This window comes from Ranitomeya variabilis, chromosome 4 (genome assembly GCF_051348905.1).
Source record: "Ranitomeya variabilis isolate aRanVar5 chromosome 4, aRanVar5.hap1, whole genome shotgun sequence".
Classification (NCBI taxonomy): domain Eukaryota; kingdom Metazoa; phylum Chordata; class Amphibia; order Anura; family Dendrobatidae; genus Ranitomeya; species Ranitomeya variabilis.
This window is the reverse complement of record NC_135235.1, coordinates 477,038,345-477,062,386: the sequence shown is the minus strand read 5'-3', so window position 1 is coordinate 477,062,386 and position 24,042 is coordinate 477,038,345. Positions and strand designations below refer to the sequence as shown.

The following is a 24,042-nucleotide window of genomic DNA, read 5'->3' as shown; positions in this document are numbered from 1 at the left end:
AAAAAAGACCTAAGTTCTACCACTAAAAAGTAATAATGCATCAAAAAATAAAAAAATATGTATACAGCCTCCAACAGCCCATCTCAGGCTACAGCAAGGTCTAACTGTATTAGTGTGCTGTACACACCCATACAATTATTAATGGAAGTCCCTCCGGGTGGACCCCTCGATGGGCATGGGCTGGGGGTGTCCCACCTCCCCATAGCAACGCTGCTGATTAGTAGTTATACTCTAGTGGGATCTGATGGAAAATTGGAAATGAAATGAACTACAATGGATGATTGAGGCAGCTCCCCGAGGAGGCTTGATGTTGACTGTTCATGAACCACTATCCTTCACTGTGTATGGCCACCAGTGAAGGCCCTGCTAGGCTAACACTAATTATTTGTGTGAATCCCTTGTGGTTTGGACTGTGCGCAGGTGATGTTACTGGAAGTGACGTACATCCTGCACATTTCCAGAAACATAATCACACTAAGCACATTTACATTAGCAGGTAAAATCTTCATCTATGAAATCATTTGTCGTTTGCTGTCAAGTTTTAAAAAATTGTATTTAGCTGGTGATAACCAACAACCCACAATGTTTGTCGCCCAAATACTTCAGGCTGTATTATATGGCCATCGATGAAGCAATATAAATGATTGAGTCAGTATTTCCCCTAAGCTCAGTCCTATGTGACTATAAATGGCTATATCATGCTGTAGGCAGGGACGTACGCAGCCCTCCGCAAAGCCCCCAAACACTAATGTGAACTTAGCCTAATAGTGTTATTTTACACAACAGGTTCCCTTTAATCTGCTGCTCTCCTCTCAAGTTTGGATGACAATGATAATAATATTGTTCAATACCCTTTGGGGTTCCATTTTTTTTTTATATTGACCCCCTACTAAGTGTCGTAAACAATATATGGGATCCATTTTGGTATTTAAAATGGAAATCTGAAAGTAAAAGTAAGAAAACTAAATGTTTGAAAAGGTTATACTCTTTGTTTTGATGGAAAATATGGAAGGGAACAGAGAATTAAAATGTGTTAATTTAAATGAGCCTTAAAAATTACCTAAAAGATGTACACTACATGAACAAAAGTATTGGGATACACTTCTTAATCATTGAATTCAGGGTTTTCATTCAGTTCCATAATCACATGTGTAAAAAAAAACACTCCTTGTCTTTACTAACATTTATGAAAGAATGGCTCAATATAAAGAGCTCGGTGAATTTGATTGTGGCCTTGTAGGACGTCATCTTTGTGACAAGTCAGATTATGACATTTCTACCCTCCTAAATATTCCACGGTCAGCTGTGAGCGGTATCATAGAAAAGTGAAAGAGTTTAAAGCTACAACAGAGGTGTCAAACTGCATTCCTCGAGGGCCTCAAACCATGAGTGTTTTCAAGATTTCCTTAGCATTCCACAAGGTGCTGGAATCATTCTGTGCAGGTGATTAAATTATCACCTGTGCAATACAAGGAAATCCTAAAAACATGACCTGTTGGCAGCCCTCGAGGAATGCAGTTTGACACCTCTGAGCTACAGCATCTCAGTCACAAAGTAACAGTCCTGATAAAAGTCACAGAGCATGGTCACCAAGTTCTGAGGAGCATATTGCATAAACGTGACCAACGCTCTGCTGACTCAATCACTTAGTCTAGACCTCCTCTAGCTTATACATTAGCACAAAAATGATGGCAGGAGCATTATGGCATGGGTTTCCATGGATGAACAGCTGCGAAATAGGTTTACATCATCAAGCACAATGCCAGGCATCGTATGGGGATGTGTAAAGCCACCACTACACTCAGGAGTAGAATGTTAGCCCCCCCGCGTAAACCTGAAAGAAATATAGCGGGGGTCTCATGGCCTCATGGACCCTGTCATTTAATATGACTTTCTGTCAGAAGAAAGGTCAAATAAAGGTCAGGTCAGTCATCTCTGAAAGTGTGACACTGGTTTTATCCAGTTTTTTCTGGTATGTTTGGCAGCTATTGAAACGGTTTTCTATTGGCTGTAAGCAGCTTTGCCGCTCTTTTTTTGAATATATAAACACCTGTTTTGTGGTATCTGGTCATTCTGTCAGCGGAAGAAGATAAAGAAGACCCCACCCTCCCTCCCCTGAATTCTTGTAAATTTACTGTCGTGTAGTTTAATTGTGGGAAAATCACCCATGTCTGGGTGGATTGGTTTATTGGAAAAGTTTGGTACTTTGGTTTTATAATTTATGGAGTTTATTTATTGGTGATTAATTAATTTATGTAACCCTAAATAAACTACACGGCCATTTTTATCCACAATTAAAGCGTTTTGTGTTTTTATTGTATGAATGGGTTCTATGAGGCCATGAACGTGTTCTGTAGAGTGACGAATCATAATACATTATCTGGTGGAAGAATCAGGATTTGGCGAATGCCAGGAGGACATTATCTGCCTGACTGCATTGTGCCAATTGTAAAATTAGGTGGAGAAGGGATAATGATGTTATGGGGTTGTTTTTCATGGTTACTACCATTGCTGGAAATCTTAAAGGCTTTATATACTAGGACATTTTGGATAATTGCATGCTTCCAGCTTTGTACACAGGGGTACCAGGCATGCTCGAACAGAAAAGATCCTTCTCCAACCCGATACCAGGTTTCTGTAGAAGAACATGACATGAGTCCTGAAGTCAGCTCCAGCAAAAAACAGCTTTGGATGAACTAGAAAGGAAATTGTGACCCAGGACATCTCCTACAACATCAGTGTTTGATCTCACAACTGTTCTTCTGTACTAATGGGTAAAAATTCCCATAGATTCTCTCCAAAATCTCGAGGAAAATTTTCACAGAAGAGTGGAAGCTGTTTTAGCTGCAAAGAGAGTACCAACTCTACATTATTGCCTATGGGTTTATAATGGCATGGCATAAAAGTCCCTGTAGGTGTAATGTGTAGGTGTCCCCATACTGTTATCCATATAGTGTAAATCCAGTCTGGAGATACTAGGATATTCCATTCTTTCATGATTAACCTCTGGTGTCCCGTTCAATCCTGAGGACAAAGGTGTGAATGTCCCACTGGCTGTACAGTGCAGTACCCATTCACCCATTATCTAGGGCTATGCAGTATTGCTCTATCCAGGGAAGGAACATGGCAAAAAACCCGCAGCGCTAGTTAACCCCTTATTTCTGAGTGGTGTGTGTTTCTGCTATTAGAGAACCTGTGAGCTTGGATTTCATATGGCACTGATCTACTTATAATGATTCTAGTGAATTGGATATTATTAGACAGTTGATAGACTTGGAGCTTTGTAAAGTTATTTCAGTTATCACATCACAGGGCACAAAAGGGTGGAATATCATGTCTTATATCCCCGGAGATGTGAAATCAAAGACTAATGTAAAACCACTGAACATTAACTTAGACTTAAAAAAGAAAAGGACTCTGAAGGAATGTGAGTGATATAAAACAGAGAATACTGGTTTTGACCCATACAGAAGTCATTGGGCGCAGTACAAATGCTTTACCAGTGCCTGTCCCCCAGTGGTCTACAGCTCAGTATTTTTCTATATGGGAAAACATAACACTCAGCAGGACCTCATTGTAATGATACTTCCAAACCTGACGTTCTGGTATGTATTGACTTGGTCATCAATGATTCAGTCTTAGCTTGGCCCAGTTGGCCAAGTTGGCCCATGTGGCTAGGATTTTTTTCTAATTCTAGCAAATGATCTACTTGAGGTAAGGTTTTTTCTAATGTATTTCCATATTATATTACCACTTGTTCTTTGCTTCTCAAATCTGGTATGAAATAACTGGAATATTTTTGGGAAGTTCCATGTCACGCTCTTTTTTGTCTTTCTATTTTCAGATGATGAGGCATTCTCCTTTAAATATCAACCAGGAAAACTGCGAGGTAGTGATTATGAGAGCATGCTAACAAAGGAGGAGTTAGAGGAGGAGCAGAGGTAAGTCCATTCATTGCTGGAACCCTTTGCATGTCATGCACTAAACTTGACTCAGATGGATGGTTGCGAATCAGAGACATATCAGATTTTGTTGGTTTTTGTAGACCATTCTTTTTGATATATGGCCTAGCATAAGGAAAGTATTCTGTTATGCTGACAACCCTGCACAAGAGCTTGCAATCAACTTGAATACTGACGAATTTCCAGCTATTCATTTACACATATGTCCCTGACTTAAATAATACATGTCAGTAAATAATTCAGTAAATGTCAGTAAATGCTGTGTGGTACAAGTAGTCCATTAAATGTGCTTCTCTAAGTGTGAGATAAAATGGAGTCCTGATATTATTCCAACTGCAACCCGTCCTAGTCACATGTTAGTGCGGGCTTCAGACTAAAGACATACAGCTCTGGAGATGTGTGTCTCAACTGACAAGATCTGTAGCATCACACATACAGTGGCTTGCAAAAGTATTCACCCCCTTGGCTTCTAACCTATTTTGGTACATTAGAACCTGCATTTAAATATTTTTGTAGTCCGATTTGTGTGGGATGAATCAGCACTAATAGATAAAATTGGTGAAGTGACGTGAGAAAATTATAGGCATAAATTACATTTATGGGATAAAATAAATAAAAATTGGCATGTTAATATATTCACCCCTTTTGCTATGAAGCCCCTAAAAACTTCTGGTGAAAGCAATTACCTTCAGAAGTCACAAGCTTAGCGAGACAAAGAAAACCTGTGTGCAGTCTAAGTGTCACATGGTCTGTCAGCATGTTCACCTTTTCTGAAAGGCCACAGAGGCTGCAACACCATTAAGCAAGAGGCACCACTACCCAAACAAAACCATGAAGACCAATGAGATCTCCAAACAAGTCAGGGGCAAAGTTGTTGAGAAGTACAAGTCAGGTTTGGGTTGTAGAAAAATATCCCAATCTCTGATGATTCCCCAGAGCACCATGAAATCCATTATCATCAAATAGTAAGAAATGGAGTATTTGTCCAAATGACCACAATGAACCATATACTCCATAGAAGAGGTCTTCATGGAAGAGTGGCCAGAAAAACGTCTTTACTCACACACAATAATTGTAAGAATCATTTTGAGTTTGCCAAAAGACATGTGGGAAACTCCCCAAATGTATATAAGAAGGTGCTGTGGTCAGATGAGACCAAAATTGAACTTTTTGGCCACCAAGGTAAACGCTATGTTTTGCCCCAACACAGCTCATCACCCAAAGAACACCATCAGCAGGGACCGGGAAAATGTCCTAGTCGAGGGCAAGATGGATGTTGCAAAATACAGGGATATTCTTGAGCAAAACCTATTTCAGTCTGTAAGTGATTTAAAACTGGGACAGAGGTTCACCTTCCAACAAGACAATGACCCAAAGCATACTGTGGAAACATGTAAATGTTTTGGAATGGCCTAGTCAACGCTCAGACCTTAATCCAGTGGAGAATCTGTGGTCAGACTTGAAGATTGCTCTTCGCCAGAGGAAATCATTTAATTTGAAGGAGTGGGAGCAGTTTTGCCTTGAGAAATGGGCAAAAATCCCAGTGGCAAGATGTGGAAAGCTAGCAGCCCATCTGCAGTTTGAATTATATCAGTGATGCCATTTTATCTCATTCTTGGAGAACCCTTTTAAAGGTTATGTTCACAATGAGTCTTTTTGCTGAGTTTTTGGAAGCATAAACTCCAAGTATTTGAAGAATTGTGAGTTTTTCAGGAGGATTTGGAAAGTTTGTGCTCAGTTTTTGTTTAAAAAATTCCAAAAACTCAGTGTGAACATACCCTCAGGCTGATAAAAAACGGCCCGATCTTATTTTACAAAGCCACACATGGGTCATAATATGCTCCATTGGGTGCCATATTACAGCAAACCTGCAGGGTATCCATATCATATTACAGATTATACAGACCCATGATACCAACAATGCCATGTGCAAGGGCCCTATGGTACAGTGTGCCTGGTGGTACTAGATGAATACAGATATTATGTGACTGGAAAAGTCTTTAGGCTACCAATTTACAATTTTCTTTCCAAATTGGTTACAACATAAATGGGGCTTTATATAACTGCTGTAGGGCACATGGAGGGATAGACCCCAAATAACGTTGGCCAAATCCCCTATTCAGTAGGTTGTGTGAATGCACACAGTCACCTAGGTAACATAACATATAAGATGATAAACTGACCAAAGGGTGAAGTCGTTATATACCAAGTACTTCTTTCCTGGAATAGGGGTTGATAACAAAAGGGGTTCCCACTATGACTTTTGCTATTGGTCTCCCCTCTCCGGGTTATATAATGGCTGTAACACTGATATTCCATAATTGTCATGTCCATGAATATTTGTTTGATATGTGCACCCGATGAGATGCACAACGTTGTGGTAAGCATCGTGCATTTGCCTTTCAGGATTGAGTTGACCTCTGATCTCACATCCCTGTAACACGTACAGTGCCCACGCACTGTTACATGTGGTAAGACATTACAACCCATGTGTTAGTAAATAGCCTCCAGTAAAACTCATTAACGTGTCTGTTACATAACCCTGTACCCCCCTACCCTCCATTTATGACCATTACTACTATATCTCTAGAATTGGAAATGCTAAAGGTTCTCATTTTCTATAGCGAAGTACCTGCAATGAAGCTTTGTGAATCTACCCATTGCATAGTACGCTTCTGGCAATTTCCTTTATAATCTTATTATAGGAATCAGTCACTTTGAATTATGTTAATTTCCGCGTAGATACTGTCTGTAGACTATCCTTTTTCAGTGAATAGTGACTGTTACATGGACAAATAACCATGTGTGTTGCAAAATATACCAACCCCGGGTGCTGTTGTGGCCACAATCTACCATAGTACTTAAAGGCAGTATCTCTTATTATGCTGCTAAACGCCTCTAGCGGGATGAATAAGTGATGCTTTATCACCCCCACGTGTTTACTATGTGTCACTACACAAAAATTTCTGAAGAAATTAAAGAGAACCTTTACCACTTCAGTGCCCCAATCAATACCCATGCAACCCATCTTAATAAACAAGGTATACTAGTGATTTACTTATTTTTAATTGTTATAATTAATTTTGTTTTTAGACTGATTATGTACACTTTTATAGTAGGATAAATCACCATCAGGCCATTGATCACAATATGCACAGTGTAAACTAATGCATTGCATGGAGAAGACAGCAATCCTGACACATCACATGTCACACTATTGCTTGATGGTGTGATCCTATTCAATACACAAAGGTGACAAAGTCAGCCTTTTGTGAAGGTTTTGTCCCAGATCAGTGGTGTAAGTACGGGACCTGGAGAGGCAAATAAACCATGAGCCATCAGCCCATCTGCCAAGATGAAGAAGATGTATGTAAGAAGTGGACAAGGTAGTTTGTTGGGCCACGCCTTGGTGCAGATTTTACATAAGGGTATAAGTGCTTCAAGTTATGCCTCTATGTGGGAACATGATTGATCCTACATTTATTTTATGAGAGATATAGCTAAATCTAGCACAGTGCAGAATTCTGCTATTTCTATTTACTCTTCAGCACAACAGGCTTGAATGGAGCGTTCAACTCCTCCTTTCGGTGGCTTTGCTGAAGTCCCCCATTGTGTCCATCATTGGGAGTCCTAATAGTGGGACCCATGGCGATGTCACAGTTTTCACCTATAAATGATAATAAAATGGTGATAACTTGCTTAGACCATTGGCCGTATATCTTCAACAGCACTTATTTGACCTATTGCTATTCTTCTCTACCTGGTTTGACCGATCAAGCTTAGACACCTTTGAATCTTCTTATTTTCCTTGAAGATAAAGGATTAGGCTTGATGAAATCCAGCATGTTTGATCCTTTCCCCCCAATATCTTCTATCAGTAGAAGGTCTGCACACCCCCATACACTTAAGATAGTTGACCAATCCCATTGAAACCAGTAGACTTGGCTAGCTTTGCTCTTCTGTGTATGGGCACCTTTAAACCTTTGTTCAGTAACCTGATTCTTTGCCGAGATCCGATGATCACTTGACGTTACAGAGCTGAAATCATGAAGCCATTGTCAGCTTGTGGTTATAACCACTGTTACTAAATAGACAAACATACGTGTTCATTGCATAACCCCAATTCCAAAAAAGTTGGGACGTAGTGTAAAATGTAAAGAAAACAAGAAGCCAATGATTTGAGAATCTCCTAAGCATATTTTATGCACCACAGATCACAGAGAAGTGGCACATTTCAGAAGGACATTTTTCAATTTTATTAGAAAAATTAAGAAACTAACTTAGAAATTTCAAGGTGCAAATAAGCTAAAAAAACAGTTGTGGCAGACCATGTCTACCATTGTGCAGCATCCATTCCTCTTTTTAGAACAGTCTGTAACCATCTGGGAAGTGAGGAGACCAATTTCTGGAGTTTTGGGAGAGGAATGTCCCATTCTTGTCTGATGTAGGACTCTCAGCTGCTCAACATCAAATATTTTCTATTGAAAGGTCTGGCCGTGTTCCTGGCCCTTGTACAGGTTTGCATGACTGAATCCTGACTCTATTTAATGCAGTTCCAAGTGAGACCACGTAGACCAAGGCCATCCAATATTAACTTTCCAACTTGTCCTTTGTGCTCATGTGTTTGTCCAGAGTCTCTGAATCTTCTGATGATATTATGTACTATAAATGGTTAACCCCTTAAGGTACCGTCACACTAAGCGACGCTGCAGCGATACAGACAACGATGCCGATCGCTGCAGCGTCGCTGTTTGGTCACTGGAGAGCTGTCACACAGACCGCTCTCCAGCGACCAACGATGCCGAGGTCCCCGGGTAACCAGGGTAAACATCGGGTTACTAAGCGCAGGGCCGCGCTTAGTAACCCGATGTTTACCCTGGTTACCAGTGTAAAATGTAAAAAAAACAAACACTACATACTTACATTCGCGTCCCCCGGCGTCCGCTTCCTGCACTGACTGAGCGCCGGCCCTAACAGCAGAGCGGTGACGTCACCGCTGTGCTGTACTTTCACTTTCACTTTACGGCGCTCAGTCAGTGTGGGAAGCTGACGCCGGGGGACGCGAAGGTGAGTATGTAGTTTGTTTTTTTTACATTTTACACTGGTAACCAGGGTAAACATCGGGTTACTAAGCGCGGCCCTGCGCTTAGTAACCCGATGTTTACCCTGGTTACCAGTGTAAAACATCGCTGGTATCGTTGCTTTTGGTGTCAAACACGACGATACACGCCGGTCTGACGACCAAATAAAGTTCTGAACTTTGTTCAACGACCAGCGATATCACAGCAGGATCCTGATCGCTGCTGCGTGTCAAACTAAACGATATTGCTAGCCAGGACGCTGCAACGTCACGGATCGCTAGCGATATCGTTTAGTGTGACGGTACCTTTACTGAAATACGACGTACTGGTACGTCATATGCCAGCTCCCTGACTTTGATGCGGGTTGCATGTCAAACCCTCATCTTTCCAGGCAAATGATGGCTGATTTTTTTTAAATCTGTTAAATGCCGCTGATAATCTCTGACAGCAGCATTTAACAATATGCTGAAAATAAAAAAAACACAAAAGTTGAAATCACACCCCTTTGCCCCATTTAAAAATAAAGCAATTAAACCCCCCCAAAATACACATATTTGGTATAGCTGCATTTGTAAAAGCCCAATATATCAAAATATGACATAAATTAATCCAATTGGTAGACAGCATGATGAAAAAAAAAATTTAAATGCCAGAGTTGCATTTTTTTGCAATAAAACACAAAAAGAGGCGATCAAAACATCATATCTACCCCAAGATGGTATCAGTAAAAACATCAGCTCAGGACGCAAAAAATGGAAATGCTATGGGTCTCGGAAAATGGCGACAATGGAATTTTTATTTTATTCTTGTTTACAAATTTAAAAAAAAAAAAATTTCACTGCTTAAATAAAACAAAACTATACATGTTTGGAATCAGCATAATTGTACTGACCTGGAGAATCATATTGCCAGGTTGGTCTATAACAAAAAGTTATGGAACTTGGAAGAAGGAGAGGACAAACATAAAAACATAAACATGGAAAATATACCCAGTCAGAAAGGGGTTAATGGCTTTACAAGTTTACAATAAGGAACATTTTTCTGTAATTGCTCCACAATTTTTAGATGCAGTTATTAACAGATTGGTTACCCTCTGACCATCTTTGCTTCCGATAGGCTCTGCCTCTGTAACGTGCTCTTTTTATGTCAGGTCATGTGAATTAGTTGAAATTGATCCTCCAGCTGTTTTTCATTAGTATCTCTTCAAATTTACCTTTTGTTAATACTGTCCCAAGTATTCTGAGATGTGTTGCTGTCATCAATTTCTACACGATTTCATTTTTTCAAATGAAATGGAAAAATGTCAAACTTTCACATTGTGATCTGAGTTCTGTTTTTTTTTTCTTTGTGATTACAATATGGCTATAAGAGATCTCCAAATCATTGCATTCTTGTTTTCTTTATTTGCTACACAACATATCACCTTTTTGGGGAATTGGAGTTGTACTTGTTAGCTAATTATTCCTCCAGGATTAAGAACAATGTCTAGTCTGAAGAGCTTTAGTACTACAAATGATCTCATGGCTCATATAAACTCATGGGTCATATTTAAAAAGTCATTCAATAGCCATAAAATATTCATAAAATGTCTAAAATAACTAAAAGATTTATCTTTTTCTTTTCTGGTTCACTTCTCCTGTAGCATCACTACTGAGAAAACATAGCATTAAAGGGATCGTCCACTACCTACTTTATTTAAAAAGAGGGTGATCAGGTAGTGGACAACCTCTTTAAACAGCAACCATTCAAAAACTTTGGGCTAGCTGTGTAATGTATGGGGTCTTCTAAGTGCTGGAGAGCTAACTTATGGAAGGTGGTTGCACAACTTGGAATTCCATGATACATTTTCATACTTTCTTTTTTTTCCTCATCTTTATGAGCCATGATTTTTTTTTTCCCAGCTATGTAGCCATATGTACTCTTGTTTTTTTGTAGAGCAAGTAAAACTTTTGAAGTAACTTTTACCATGTGATGTACAGGAAAAATTTCCAAGTGTGGTAAAAAAAAAAAAACAACCACCACATTTCAATAATTGCTTTTAGGTGTTATTTTTTAAAGCATCCATTGTTTGGTAAACGTCACCTGGTAATACGATTGTCCAGGTCAGTGCAATTACAGTGATACCAAATTTTAATTTATTTTTTTATTTAAATAGCAAAACAAAATTGTTGGTTTTGTCGCTATTTTCCATGATGTTTTCTTTTTTCTTTCAATGGAGCTGTGTTGCGATTGTTTTTTTTTTCTTTCCTTGAGCTCGTGTTTTTATAGATAAGACTCATGGGATGGTACGATGTTTTGATTAAATATTGTTGCCTTTTTTTTTCCGAAATTCTGTTGTTCAGATTTTTGTTATTTACATATTTTACCGATCAGGTTACTCAGTTTTTTGATACATCAGACTTTTACAGACGTGGTGATTCTAAATACTTTTTTATTATCTTTATTTTTAATGGGGGAAAAGCTGGGGTGATTCAAATTTGTATGTTTTTTTAAGTTATGTAATATATTTTAAATATATTTTAAAAATTTAATTGCAGTACCCTTAGGGGTCTAGAACCTTTGATCATCTGATCACCTACACTATATACTGCAACATCATTGTATCGGCATCCTACTATTGCATTGCAGAGGTGGGAAGGCGAAGGAAGCATGGAACAGAGCGCGCCCGTGCCACATGCTGTTAATGCCACTGTGGCATTTAACAGGTTAACAGCATTGGGCAGAGCTCCGCTCCATTCGTAGCTATTAGAGGCAGATGATGGTTGAACAACAAGTAACCGTCATTTACATTTTTTCATTTCCTAAATCAACAGTACAACTCCAGCTCAACATAAAGATCTGTATCTCTCACAACAGCTCTAGAATTGAAAGTTTGAGTTGTAATAGAAATGATTGCTCTACACTTAAAGGGCATCAGTCAGTAGGATCAACCCTCCTAAGTTGTCTATATGGACATGTAGGTCATAGGAAGCTGAATAAAAAGGTACATTGATAGCTGTGATCCCATGTCCCATTACAGAGAAATCTATGGTTTTCTATGTAAATGAGCTGTTATGACCTGTGAGTGGGACACATCTCTCCCTGGGAATCTGGATCCAGGGCTTATTATAAATGAAAGTGGGCATTACGAGTGTTAGATATGAAAAGACTGACAGTCTGCTCTAATGCTTTACATGTCTCACACTGATAACACCCCCTTTCATTTATAATAAGCTCTGGAGGCAGATTCTCCAGGAGATCTGTGCCCAGTCCAAACATCTTAACAGCTCATTTACATATTAAGAAAAACATGGATTTCTTTGAAATAAGATATAGAATCGCAGATATCATGGTATCATTTTATTCAGCTTCCAATGACCTACATGCCCATATAGATGGCTTAGGACAGTTCATCCTACTGACAGATGCCCTTTAAGTGTAGAGCAGTTGTTTCTATTACGGCTCAAACTTTCAATGCTAGAGCTGTTGTTTGAGATATATAGCTTGAGGTTGAGCTGGAGTTGTACTATTGATTTAGAAAATGAAAAAATGTCAACGACGGTTAGAAACAGTGCGACTGGAATGGCCTGCCCATTCTCCAGACCTGAATTCAACCGAGCACATCTAGGACATCAGTCTTGTCCATCCACCAACGCCATGTTGCACCACAGACTATCCAGGAGCATCCGCCACCTCAGCAGGAACATGTCCAAGTGTTGTGGGGACAACAACACACACACTACTGAGCATCATTTCCTTGTCTTGAGGCATTTTCACTGAAGTTGGATCAGCCTGTAATTTGATTTTCCACTTTGATTTTGAGTATCATTCCAAATCCAGACCTCCATGGGATATTAATTTTGATTTACATTGATAATTTTTATGTTTTATTATTCTCAACACATTCCACTATGTAATGAATAAAGATTTACAACTGGAATATTTCATTCAGTGATATCTAGGATGTGGAATTTTAGTGCTCCCTTTATTTTTTTGAGCAGTGTAGTTCTCACAGTACCAGATCTCTAGTGCCCACCATCATATTGACACACCATACACTTATCACTTCCAAAATCCCAATTTGCTCTTTGTGTTCTATGTTGGATATTACTACAACCTTGGTTGATGTTATACCTACATTTTATAAAATCATCAAACTATAAGCAATGGACATAGATGTAGGCTATTATAACATTTTAGGAATTTGCGTGCTAACAGCGATCATTGGAAATTAAATCAATTGAAGTTAATAGCCGTTAATAGCATACAAAGCTATCTTCCATTAGAGGAAAAATATCTTCTAGGTGAGACCATCACCGTAGCATGTCATTGTACTGTGGCGCCATAAGGCAGCACCCTGACTGCCAACTACTCCTAAGTATAGAGCTGCAGGGACTTTGTGTGCCTCTATGGAACCTCGGGGTACATGGCTCTGTCATGTGCATGAGGCCTTATATATTGGAAGACTGCCCTGCTTTTAAAAATATGTCACATATATCTAGTCATTCCCTTTTGTTTTTGTTTTTCTACAGAGCCGAAGATGATAAGAAGTTACCCTTACAGTCCAGCTAAAGAGATTTACAGAAAGGATCAGATCTGCCCAATCCAACACTATAATGTCAGCAATCCAAAAACGGCAACCAATACGGGGGAAATGGAAAATAAATACCTTTATAACCGATCCTATGTAGTTGAGAGAAAGATGGGATCCCTAAACACAATGCGTGGTCTTCTACAGAGACATGTATATTGTGAATAGTGACATTTTATTTTCTTCTAGTAATATTTCCTAGCACTATATAGAAAAGATTTACAAAGGCTTAAGGGAATCTGCAAGACTGCCTGGCATCCATAACTCATTTTAAGGGGATTAGATTGTATCCCTGCTTTAAAAGTAACTTTAAGTGCAATATCTGTCTTAAAACTATGCAAGCAATGCCTTATGTTGACATATATATTTAGCGTAATGTCTAAAAGGCATACTAGGGAACAGATTGCAGTGCCAGCCCCCTTCGTTGAAGCTTACATACAATTGAGATGGGCTAGGTGGGCTTTGTAAAGTTTAGTACCCTCTAAAGAACATAACAAGCTACGACAAGGCCTTGTGTTTCCACGTGTCCCCAGCACCCCCTGTACTGCCAATCATTTACACTGCTCTATACGTCGTAAAATGCTGCATGACTGCACTGAACGTTGCTTATGGGACCTTCACGCTTTCTTGATCTAAAACTGCCCATGGACAATATGTCATTGATGTTCAAGAGATACCTGGGCTGTAGCTTTACATCAATGATTCTGACATGAAATGAATCCAAAATATTCATCTTGGGTGTCTGGGAAGAGGGATGAGTTGACAGGGAAGAGGGATGAGTTGACAGATATGTGTCAAATGCGATAAAATCATATTGGATAATCAAGTTTTAAAAACATCTGTCAAAATATTTTTGATAGCCACCCATGTATTACATTGTCTACTGTCTTCTGGCTGTTGTAACTCACCGTTATTACTGAATGGAGTAATGAAGTGTTTACAACTTGTATGTGCTTGGTTGCCATTCCATCTTTAAGCCAGTCACCCATTTAAAGAGGACCTTTCACAATTTTCCAATGAAACTCTTCTAAGCTGTGTTGCCCCTCTGATTCTCTTTCTTCTGTGCCCCTCCAGTCCAAAGTTATGCAAATCGGTAATAATGGTGCAAAATGTCCCTTCAACGGGCAACTGGGCATTTAGTACAGAACTTATCTGTGGTCGCGGACGTGTATTGATTGGCCTCCATCACAGGCGATAAAGCAAAACTCTCAATTAGAAGCTCTTTGTTACACGCAAAGTTGGATGACGGGACAATTTACATCTTTATTACCAGGGTCATAACTTTGGACTGGAAGGACACAGAAGGAAAGCAAAAACTGTTCCAGAATCAGTTTAGTAGTAACCCCCCCAAAAAAAATTCTACAAAAGGTCCTCTTTAAATCCCTATTATAGGTTCATGACCCCAATTGCTTGCATGGGACTAGAACAGGGAATTTGCCATTTTTATAGTTGGTAAAACAGCAGGTAATTCACATTGCCAAGAACAAATATCAACAGCTTGATATTAATGTGTGTTCATCAGTCCCAAAATTTGCAAAGCCAAAAATTGTTCTCTCAAATGTTCCATATACCATACAGTATACTAACTGTGCAGTTCACATGACTCCATATTGGCCTTCCACCCAGCCAAAGTTAGATTGCAAGCTCTGCAGGTTCAGCAGGTGAGAACCTTCTCCCATAGTTAGTCTGCCTAACTTGAGATACATCATGTGTTTTCATTGCCAGGATACAGAGGGAACAACTGGGTGCCATCTTTAAGATGATGGAAAGCAACGAAGAAACCTTTGGAACGATGTCAGAAGGAGAAATGAAGGAGCAGCTGAAACTATACAACATGTAGCGTCTTCTGTTGATTGAAGCAATATGAAATGCATGTCCCTAGACTGGTGTAATAGAGAGTGTTGTGAAGTTTTAGGGCTATCATGGTGGTAAACTAGAATGAGACGGTTACTGTATGCAGTGATACTTCCCACGACACAGTGCTGTCAGCAGACAGAGCCTTGGTACATTGGATGCCTAGTGCAATATCTCTAGGTCTACTGGAACATGCTCCTTGTCCTTGTTCTAGAGTAATAAATGTCATGACATTGATGTCACCACACTCCTCAGAAGTTTCATTGGGAGACGGGTAAGACTGATCAATAAATAATCCAAGCCAAATGATAAAGGGCTTTCTCATTTTCTTTCACAGCTCAACATATAGCTTTCATAGTGATTTGGTACCCAAGAGCAAATTTTATCTATGGCAAATGGGGCAGATGCAGTCCATGCCTACCTCATTCATGGATCCACTATATATAACAAGTGTGGTTCCTATAGTTGAGGACTTTGAAATGTTTTGGGTGCCCAAATATCTGTATTAAAGGGGATAACTCAGGAAAGTTGTGTCCCCAGACACAGTTATTTGTAACCACAAACAAACTGTTATTTACTTACTCTACCTGGGTACATGGTGGACATGTCAACAGCGCTGTAGGCCATCACTGAGTTCAGTGGCTCTGCCCGTGTAGACAGCATATAGTGCTGACCTCATTGATTAGCTGCAGTGCTGTCGACATGGTATCAACACTCCAGACAAAAAAAACACTGGAAGCAACAGCAGAGAGGCAGCTCTAAACCCCCCGAACGGGGAGTAAAGTACAGTTTATTTTTTACTACAAACTGCACATGGGGACACAAGTTTCCTGAAAATGGAAGACCCCTTTATATTCAAGGGGTTGTAAAAGATTAGAAAAAGCATTTTGTCTTTTATTTATGAACAGCGTTACTCTTGCACATTAACGGTGTGTAATAGGACAGCTTACATTTATTTTAATGGGGTTGGGCTTCAATACAAGACACAACCCTTGGACAAAGGGGGACGCTGATTCTGGTTAAGTTAAACTATTCTAATTTTGTACAACCTGTTTTGAACTTTTTATATGCTTGATTTGATTAGAGAGGTTGTCCACTACTGGATAACCCATTATTAATAGGCCAAGGGAGGTGAGCAAAATGTAAAAGTTGATACCTCCTTTAAAGTTATATATATATATACACACTGTATATACGCTGCTCAGTGCATGCCTTCTCCCAATGAATCACCACACACTAAACAGTGTTTCGCTGTCCTAAGCAATAGTATTTTGTGCTTTATATCACTACTGCTATGTTATGAAGATGACTTTTTTTTGTATATATCCGGATTTTTGGTACTCTATCTATATATAGTTTGTCTTTTTTTCCTCCATCGATTTGATGTAAAGTTTCCGCTCTCGCAGCATTCGACCTGATGGGGTAGACGTAGTATGTACTATAAGAATTGAATGGCGTATGTGCTTCTCTTCATCTGGGTCTAGGACATTTTCCAGGCTGTGTGGACAGCTCGTAGGTTTCTTCTTTAACATTTCTTATCATTTCTAATAAAATATTTTGCAAGCCTTACTTTTTTGTTTTTGTCTTTCTTTAATGATTGGACATGCTCATTACCGTCTATTCTTACACACAGTAGGGTAGATTTATCCAGAACTGTAACTAGGTTACCGTTCCCGCAGGGCACAGTGTTCTACCCTCAGACTGCTGGACTGGCAGTCGGCTCTCCTGACCTGAGCAGGACAGTATGATGTATTTCTATGCAGCTGTCAAGCTCAGGTCGACAGCCAGTACGAGGTGGATGAAAGATGCAAGAGTCAGTGGATCCCAGAAACTCACTTAACTTTTATGAACACACATTGATTACAAACAAGCAGGTCACAGGTGAGGATGTTACCTTTAGTAGCCAGTAAACTTCTATGCATGCTATCAGGCCAAAATCACCAGGGTATGTGAACTTTTGATCAGGGTCATTTGGATGTTTTGGGTTGTCATTATGATTTAAAAAGAGAAAACACAGTAGTTTGACAATAAATGACTTCACCCAACCACTAACCATGAGTGGAGAAAACGTTTTGGTGTTATCATTCATATTCTTTGAAAAAAAAAGGCCAAAAAAGCAAAAATTCTGCCAGGGTATGTAAACTTTGAGCACAACTGTATATATGCTAATGTTAATGTCTGGAATACCTTTCAAAATGCGTTGGTTTATTTATTCTTATGTACAAGTGCTTCTCACAAAATTAGAATAACATCAAAAAGTTAATTTATTTCAGTTCTTCGATACAAAAGTGAAACTCATATATGATATAGAGTCATTACAACAGAGTGATCTATTTCAAGTGTTTATTTCTGTTAATGTTGATGATTATGGCTTATAGCCAATGAAAACCCAAAAGTCATTATCTCAGTAAATTAGAATAATTAACAAAAACACCATAAAAGGCTTCCTAAATGTTTTAAAAGGTCCCTCAGTAGACTCCACAATCATGGGGAAGACTGCTGACTTGACAGATGTCCAAAAGGCAATCAATGACACACTCCACAAGGAGGGTAAGCCACAAAAGGTCATTGCAAAAGAAGCTGGCTGCTCACAGAGTGCTGTATCCAAGCATATTAATGGAAAGTTGAGTGGAAGGAAAAAGTGTGGTAGAAAAAGGTGCAGAAGCAACCGGGATAACCGCAGCCTTGAAAGGATTGTTAAGAAAAGGCCATTAAAAAATTTGGGGGAGATTTACAAGGAGTGGACTGCTGCTGCAGTCATTGCTTCAAGAGCCACCACACACAGATGTATCCAGGACATGGGCTACAAGTGTTACATTCCTTGTATCAAGGAAATTTTAGAGCACTTCATGATTCCCTCTGCCAACAAGCTTTTGGGAGATGGAAATTTCATTCTCCAGCAGGACTTGGCACCTATCCACACTGCCAAAAGTACCAATTCCTGGTTTATAAACAACAGTATCACTGTGCTTGATTGGGCAGCAAATTTACCTGACCTTAACCCCATAGAGAATCTATGGGGCATTGTCAAGAGGAAGATGCGAGACACCAGACCCAACAATGCAGATGAGCTGAAGGCTGCTATCAAAGCAACCTGGGCTTCCATAACACCTCAGCAGTGCCACAGACTGATCACCTCCATGCCATGCCACATTGATGCAAATGGAGCCCCGAGTGCATTTACTGAACATACATTTCACTAGGCCAACATTTTAGATTTTAAAATCATTTTTCAAGCTGGTGTTATATATAAGTATTCTAATTTACTGAGATAATGACTTTTGGGTTTTCATTGGCTGTAAGCCATAATCAACATTAGCGGAAATAAACGATTGAAATAGATCACTCTATTTGTAATAACTCTACATAATATATGAGTTTCACTTTTTGTTTTGAAGAACTGAAATACTGTATATACTCGAGTATAAGCCGAGATTTTCAGCCCACTTTTTTGGGCTGAAAGTAACCCTCTCAGCTTATACTCGCGTCATATCCAGGGGTTGGCAGGGGAGGGGGTGCGGAGCTGTGTAATAATACTCACCTGCTCCTGGCGCGGTCCCTGCACATCTTTTCCCCGGCGCTGGCAGCTTCTTCCTGTAGTGAGCGGTCACATGGTACCACTCATTACAGTAATGAATATGGACCCGACTCCACTCCCATAGGGGTGGAGCCGCATATTTATTACGTTAATGTCTGTATGGAGCATCTTATGGGGTCATAATCAACATTTGTGCAGCATTATATGGGGCATATTTTAATATGGAGCATCTTATGGAGCCCATCATAAACACTATGGAGCATTATATGGGGCGTATTTTGTATGGAGCATCTTATGGGGCCATCATGAACTGTGTGGAGCATTATATGGGGCTCCTAATTCAATATGGATATTCAAAAACACTTAAACTACTGATGTCTCAATTAATTTTACTTTTATTGGTATCTATTTTTATTTTTGAAATTTACCAGTAGCTGCTACATTTTCCACCTTAGGCTTATACTCGAGTCACTAAGTTTTCCCAGTTTTTGTTGCAAAATTAGGGGGGTCGGCTTATACTCGAGTATATACTGTAAATTAACTTTTTGATTATATTCTAAATTTGTGAGAAGCACCTGTATATGAACTTGCCCATAAATGTTCACCATGAGAAAGAATATATTTTTTATGGCTGAGAATTGTAATCAATGTAGGTATTTAGTCAAATACTCCTATATAAAATGGAAATAACCATCACGTACAGAGGTGCAAGATAAATAATGGTTCTTATTCATAGAGACATAAAGAGAGGCCACAGCAACCAATGGGATTGCAGATTTTTCACTGTGGTTTAGAGATTTAGGCCCAAAAGAGTAAATAAAAAATAAAATCCATGCTAAAAGTGACCATTCACAGCATCTTATATATGAAATGAATCTACATGTAAAGGTGGGTAACTATTTAAATAAGTGACATTTTGTTTGGATGACCTTTACTGTACAATTCTGGAGGCATCAAAGCTTACATGTCCTAGCATTTACTGGCTCTTTTTTGGGCATAGAGATTAAAGAGTGCTGAAAATAGTCCTCCCTGGAAGCCTCATATCAGATGTCTTCTGGTAGAAAAATCATCTTTTATCCCTTTATGTAAATGAGGTCTTCCAGGCTATGGGGCAGACACTGCCTGGAAGATAACTCTGCCTCCTCACTTCATCAGCTTCACCTTCCATCAGTGTCCCTGTGACGTCTAGTTTTTGTCCAGAAACCCCACGCCTGCGCACTACAATTGCTGACGTTTCACTTTAGTGTTCCGCCCTTCTATGCGCATTGCTTCTGATTGTTCATGCGCAGTTGCCAGAGAGTCACTGCTACTTCCACTTCAGTGATCTCCGGCTGGCAGAAAAGTTGCACTCCCCACTTCCTTCCTCCCTGCCTGCAGAGCAACAATATACTGTAATTTTCAATGCCCTAGTTTAACAAAATACTGCCAACCAGTTTGCTCTCACAATCAATGAATGTATGTATGCATGCTTGTTTATATACACTACTGTTCAAAAGTTTAGGGTCAATTAGAAATTTCCATATTTTTGAAAGAAAAGCAGTTTTTTCCAATCAAGCTAACATTAAATGATTCAGAAATAGACTCTATACATTGTTAATATTGTAAATGACTATTTTAGCTGCAAACGTCTGGTTTGTAATGTAATATCATCATAGGTGTATAGAGGCCCATTTCCAACAACCATCACTCCAGTGTTCTTATGGTACTTTGTGTTTGCTAACTGTGTAAGAAGGCTTATGGATGGTTAGAATACCCTTGAAAACCCTTGTGCAAGTATGTTAGCACAGCTGAAAACAGTTTGGCTGATTAGAAAACCTATAAACCTGACCTTCCTTTGAGCTAGTTGAGAATCTGGAGCATTACATTTGTTGGTTCCATTAAACTCTCAAAATGGCCAGAAAAAAAGAACTTTCACATGAAACTCGACAGTCTATTCTTGTTCTTAGAAATGAAGGCTATTCCATGTGAGAAATTGCCAAGAAACTGAAGATTTCCTACAACGGTGTGTACTACTCCCTTCATTGGAGAGTCAAACAGGCTCTAACCAGAGTAGAAAGAAGTGGGAGGCCCCGCTGCACAACTGAGCAACAAGACAAGTACATTAGAGTCTGTAGTTTGAAAAATCGATGCCTCGCAGGTCCTCAACTGGCAGCTTCATTAAATAGTACACGCAAAATGCCAGTGTCAACGTCTACAGTGAAGAGCAGACTCCGGGATGCTGGCTGGCAGGGCAGAGTGGCAAAGAAAAAGCCATATCTGACACTGGCTAATAAAAGGAAAAGATTAATATGGGCAAAAGAACACAGACATTGGTCAGAGGAAGATTGGAAAAAAGTGTTATGGACAGACAAATAGACGAATCCAAGTTTGAGGTGTTTGGATCACAAAGAAGAACATTTGTGAGACGAAGAACAACTGAAAAGATGCTGGAAGAGTTTCTGACGCCATCTGTCAAGCATGGTGGAGGTAATGTGATGGTCTGGGGTTGCTTTGGTGCTAGTAAAGTGGGAGATTTGTACAAGGTAAAAGGGATATTGAATAAGGAAGGCTATCACTCCATTTTGCAATGCCATGGCATACCCTGTGGACAGCGCTTGTTTGGAGCCTATTTCATCCTATAACAGGACAATGACCCAAAGCACACGTCCAAATTATGCAAGAACTATTTAGGGAAGAAGCAGGCAGCTGGTATTCTATCTGTAATGGAGTGGCCAGCGCAGTCACCAGATCTCAACCCCATTGTGCTGTTGTGGGAGCAGCTTAACCGTATGGTACGCAAAAAGTTCCCATCAAGCCAAACCAACTTGTGGGAGTGGCTTCTGGAAGCATGGGGTGAAATTTCTCCAGATTACCTCAGCAAATTAACTGCTAGAATGCCAAAGGTCTGCAATGCTGTAATTGCTGCAAAGGGAGCATTCTTTGACGGAAGCAAATTTTGTAGGAGAAAATTATGATTTCAAATTAAAATCTTTTTTTTTCGAACCTTGTCAATGTCTGGACTAGATTTGCAATTCATTTGGCAACTCATTTGATTAATAAAAGTATGAGTTTACATGGAAAACATAAAATTGTCTGGGTGACCCTAAACTTTTGAACGGTATTCTGTGTATATATTGTAGGGGTTGTACTCGCTCAGGTGCGACGGGTGACACTCAGGAGACACGTTTCCTTAAAAAGTTCACAGGTTTATTGCTCCATAAACCACATTGCAACAGGAATAACAGGTAAGCAGTCTTACGTCAGACAGGTGATTCCTCAATGTCCATAGTAGAGCTCCGCTCTCTCAGGTCTGTGGGCACACAGACTGTGCTATGTCCAGCATATAGGCTCTCCAGCCTAAATATGGTCTCTGTGTGCTGTTCAGGACATCTGTCGCCACGTGGAACCGTCCAACACACAGGCCACTCTGGAGTGTCCAGCCAGGACACATGGAAGTGTGTCCACCCTGACAGACTCCCACACACTCACACCATGTGCTACACACACCTCCTTTACATAGGTGTAACCACACCCAGGTACCTGTCACATGGCCAGTCAGGTGAGCGTGACATCACCACAGGTCCTTACACACAAAACCATCTTATGTGTTCAGACACGCCTCTTTGGGTGGGTTTGTAGGTGACTGAACCCACCCATCTCTCCAATCACCTGGAAGCCTACCCAATGTAAACAATTCCCTCAGCAGTAGATCTGCTTGAGCAAAACATACCCAGGCTTCCATCACAGGGCCACCTCTGCGATACATACCGTCCATTAATCACATGACCAGTCGCTATGCCACAATATATATATATATATATATATATATATATATATATATATATATATATATAGTATATATATATACAGTACAGACTAAAAGTTTGGACACACCTTCTCATTTAAAGATTTTTCTGTATTTTCATGACTATGAAAATTGTAAATTCACACTGAAGGCATCAAAAATATGAATTAACACATGTGGAATTATATACTTAACAAAAAAGTGTGAAACAACTGAAAATATGTCTTATATTCTAGGTTCTTCAAAGTAGCCACCTTTTGCTTTGATGACTGCTTTGCACACTCTTGGCATTCTCTTGTTGAGCTTCAAGAGGTAGCCACCGGAAATGGTCTTCCAACAATCTTGAAGGATTTCCCAGAGATGCTTAGCACTTGTTGTCCCTTTTGCCTTCACTCTGCGGTCCAGCTCACCCCAAACCATCTCGATTGGGCTCAGGTCTGGCGTAGCATTCCATCACTCTCCTTCTTGGTCAAATAGCACTAACACAGCCTGGAGGTGTGTTTGGGGTAATTGTCCTGTTGAAAAAGAAATGATGGTCCAACTAAATGCAAACCTGTTGGAATAGCATGCCGCTGCAAGATGCTGTGGTAGCCATGCTGGTTCAGTAGGCCTTCAATTTTGAATAAATCCCCAACAGTGTCACCAGCAAAGCACTCCCACACCATCACACCTCCTCCTCCATGCTTCAGGTGGGAGCTAGGCATGTAGAGTCCATCTGTTCACCTTTTCTGCGTCGCACAAAGACACGGTGGTTGGAACCAAAGATCTCAAATTTGGACTCATCAGACCAAAGCACAGATTTCCACTGGTCTAATGTCCATTCCTTGTGTTCTTTAGCCCAAACTAGTCTCTTCTGCTTGTTGCCTGTCCTTAGCAGTGGTTTTCTAGCAGCTATTTTACCATGAAGGCCTGCTGCACAAAGTCTCCTCTTAACAGTTGTTGTAGAGATGTGTCTGCTGCTAGAACTCTGTGTGGTATTGACCTGGTCTCTAATCTGAGCTGCTGTTAACCTGCGGTTTCTGAGGCTGGTGACTCCGATAAACTTATCCTCAGAAGCTGAGGTGACTCTTGGTCTTCCTTTTTCCCAATTTTTCGGACTGACTGACCTTCATTTCTTAAAGTAATGATGGCCACTCATTTTTCTTTACTTAGCTGCTTTCTTCTTGCCATAATACAAATTCTAACAGTCTATTCAGTAGGACTATCAGCTGTGTATCCACCAGACTTCTGCACAACACAACTGATGGTCCCAA

At 39.8% G+C, this 24,042-nt stretch overlaps 1 protein-coding gene across 3 annotated transcripts in view; it reads left to right on the top strand.

The window, feature by feature from the left end:
• The window catches only part of MXRA7 (matrix remodeling associated 7), a 78,792-nt gene extending 61,756 nt beyond the window's left edge, over positions 1-17,036 (top strand). Inside the window, exons 3-5 of one of the 3 annotated variants that reach the window (XM_077251837.1) lie at positions 3,845-3,941; positions 6,369-6,433; positions 13,555-13,728. In XM_077251837.1, the coding sequence (XP_077107952.1) occupies positions 3,845-3,941; positions 6,369-6,402 (131 nt within the window). In that variant the 3' untranslated portion in view covers positions 6,403-6,433; positions 13,555-13,728. Of the gene's footprint in view, positions 1-3,844; positions 3,942-6,368; positions 6,434-13,554 lie in introns of all 3 variants that reach the window. The other 2 variants (XM_077251835.1, XM_077251836.1) reach the window with 2 other exon arrangements.
• Positions 17,037-24,042: the final 7,006 nt, after the last annotated feature.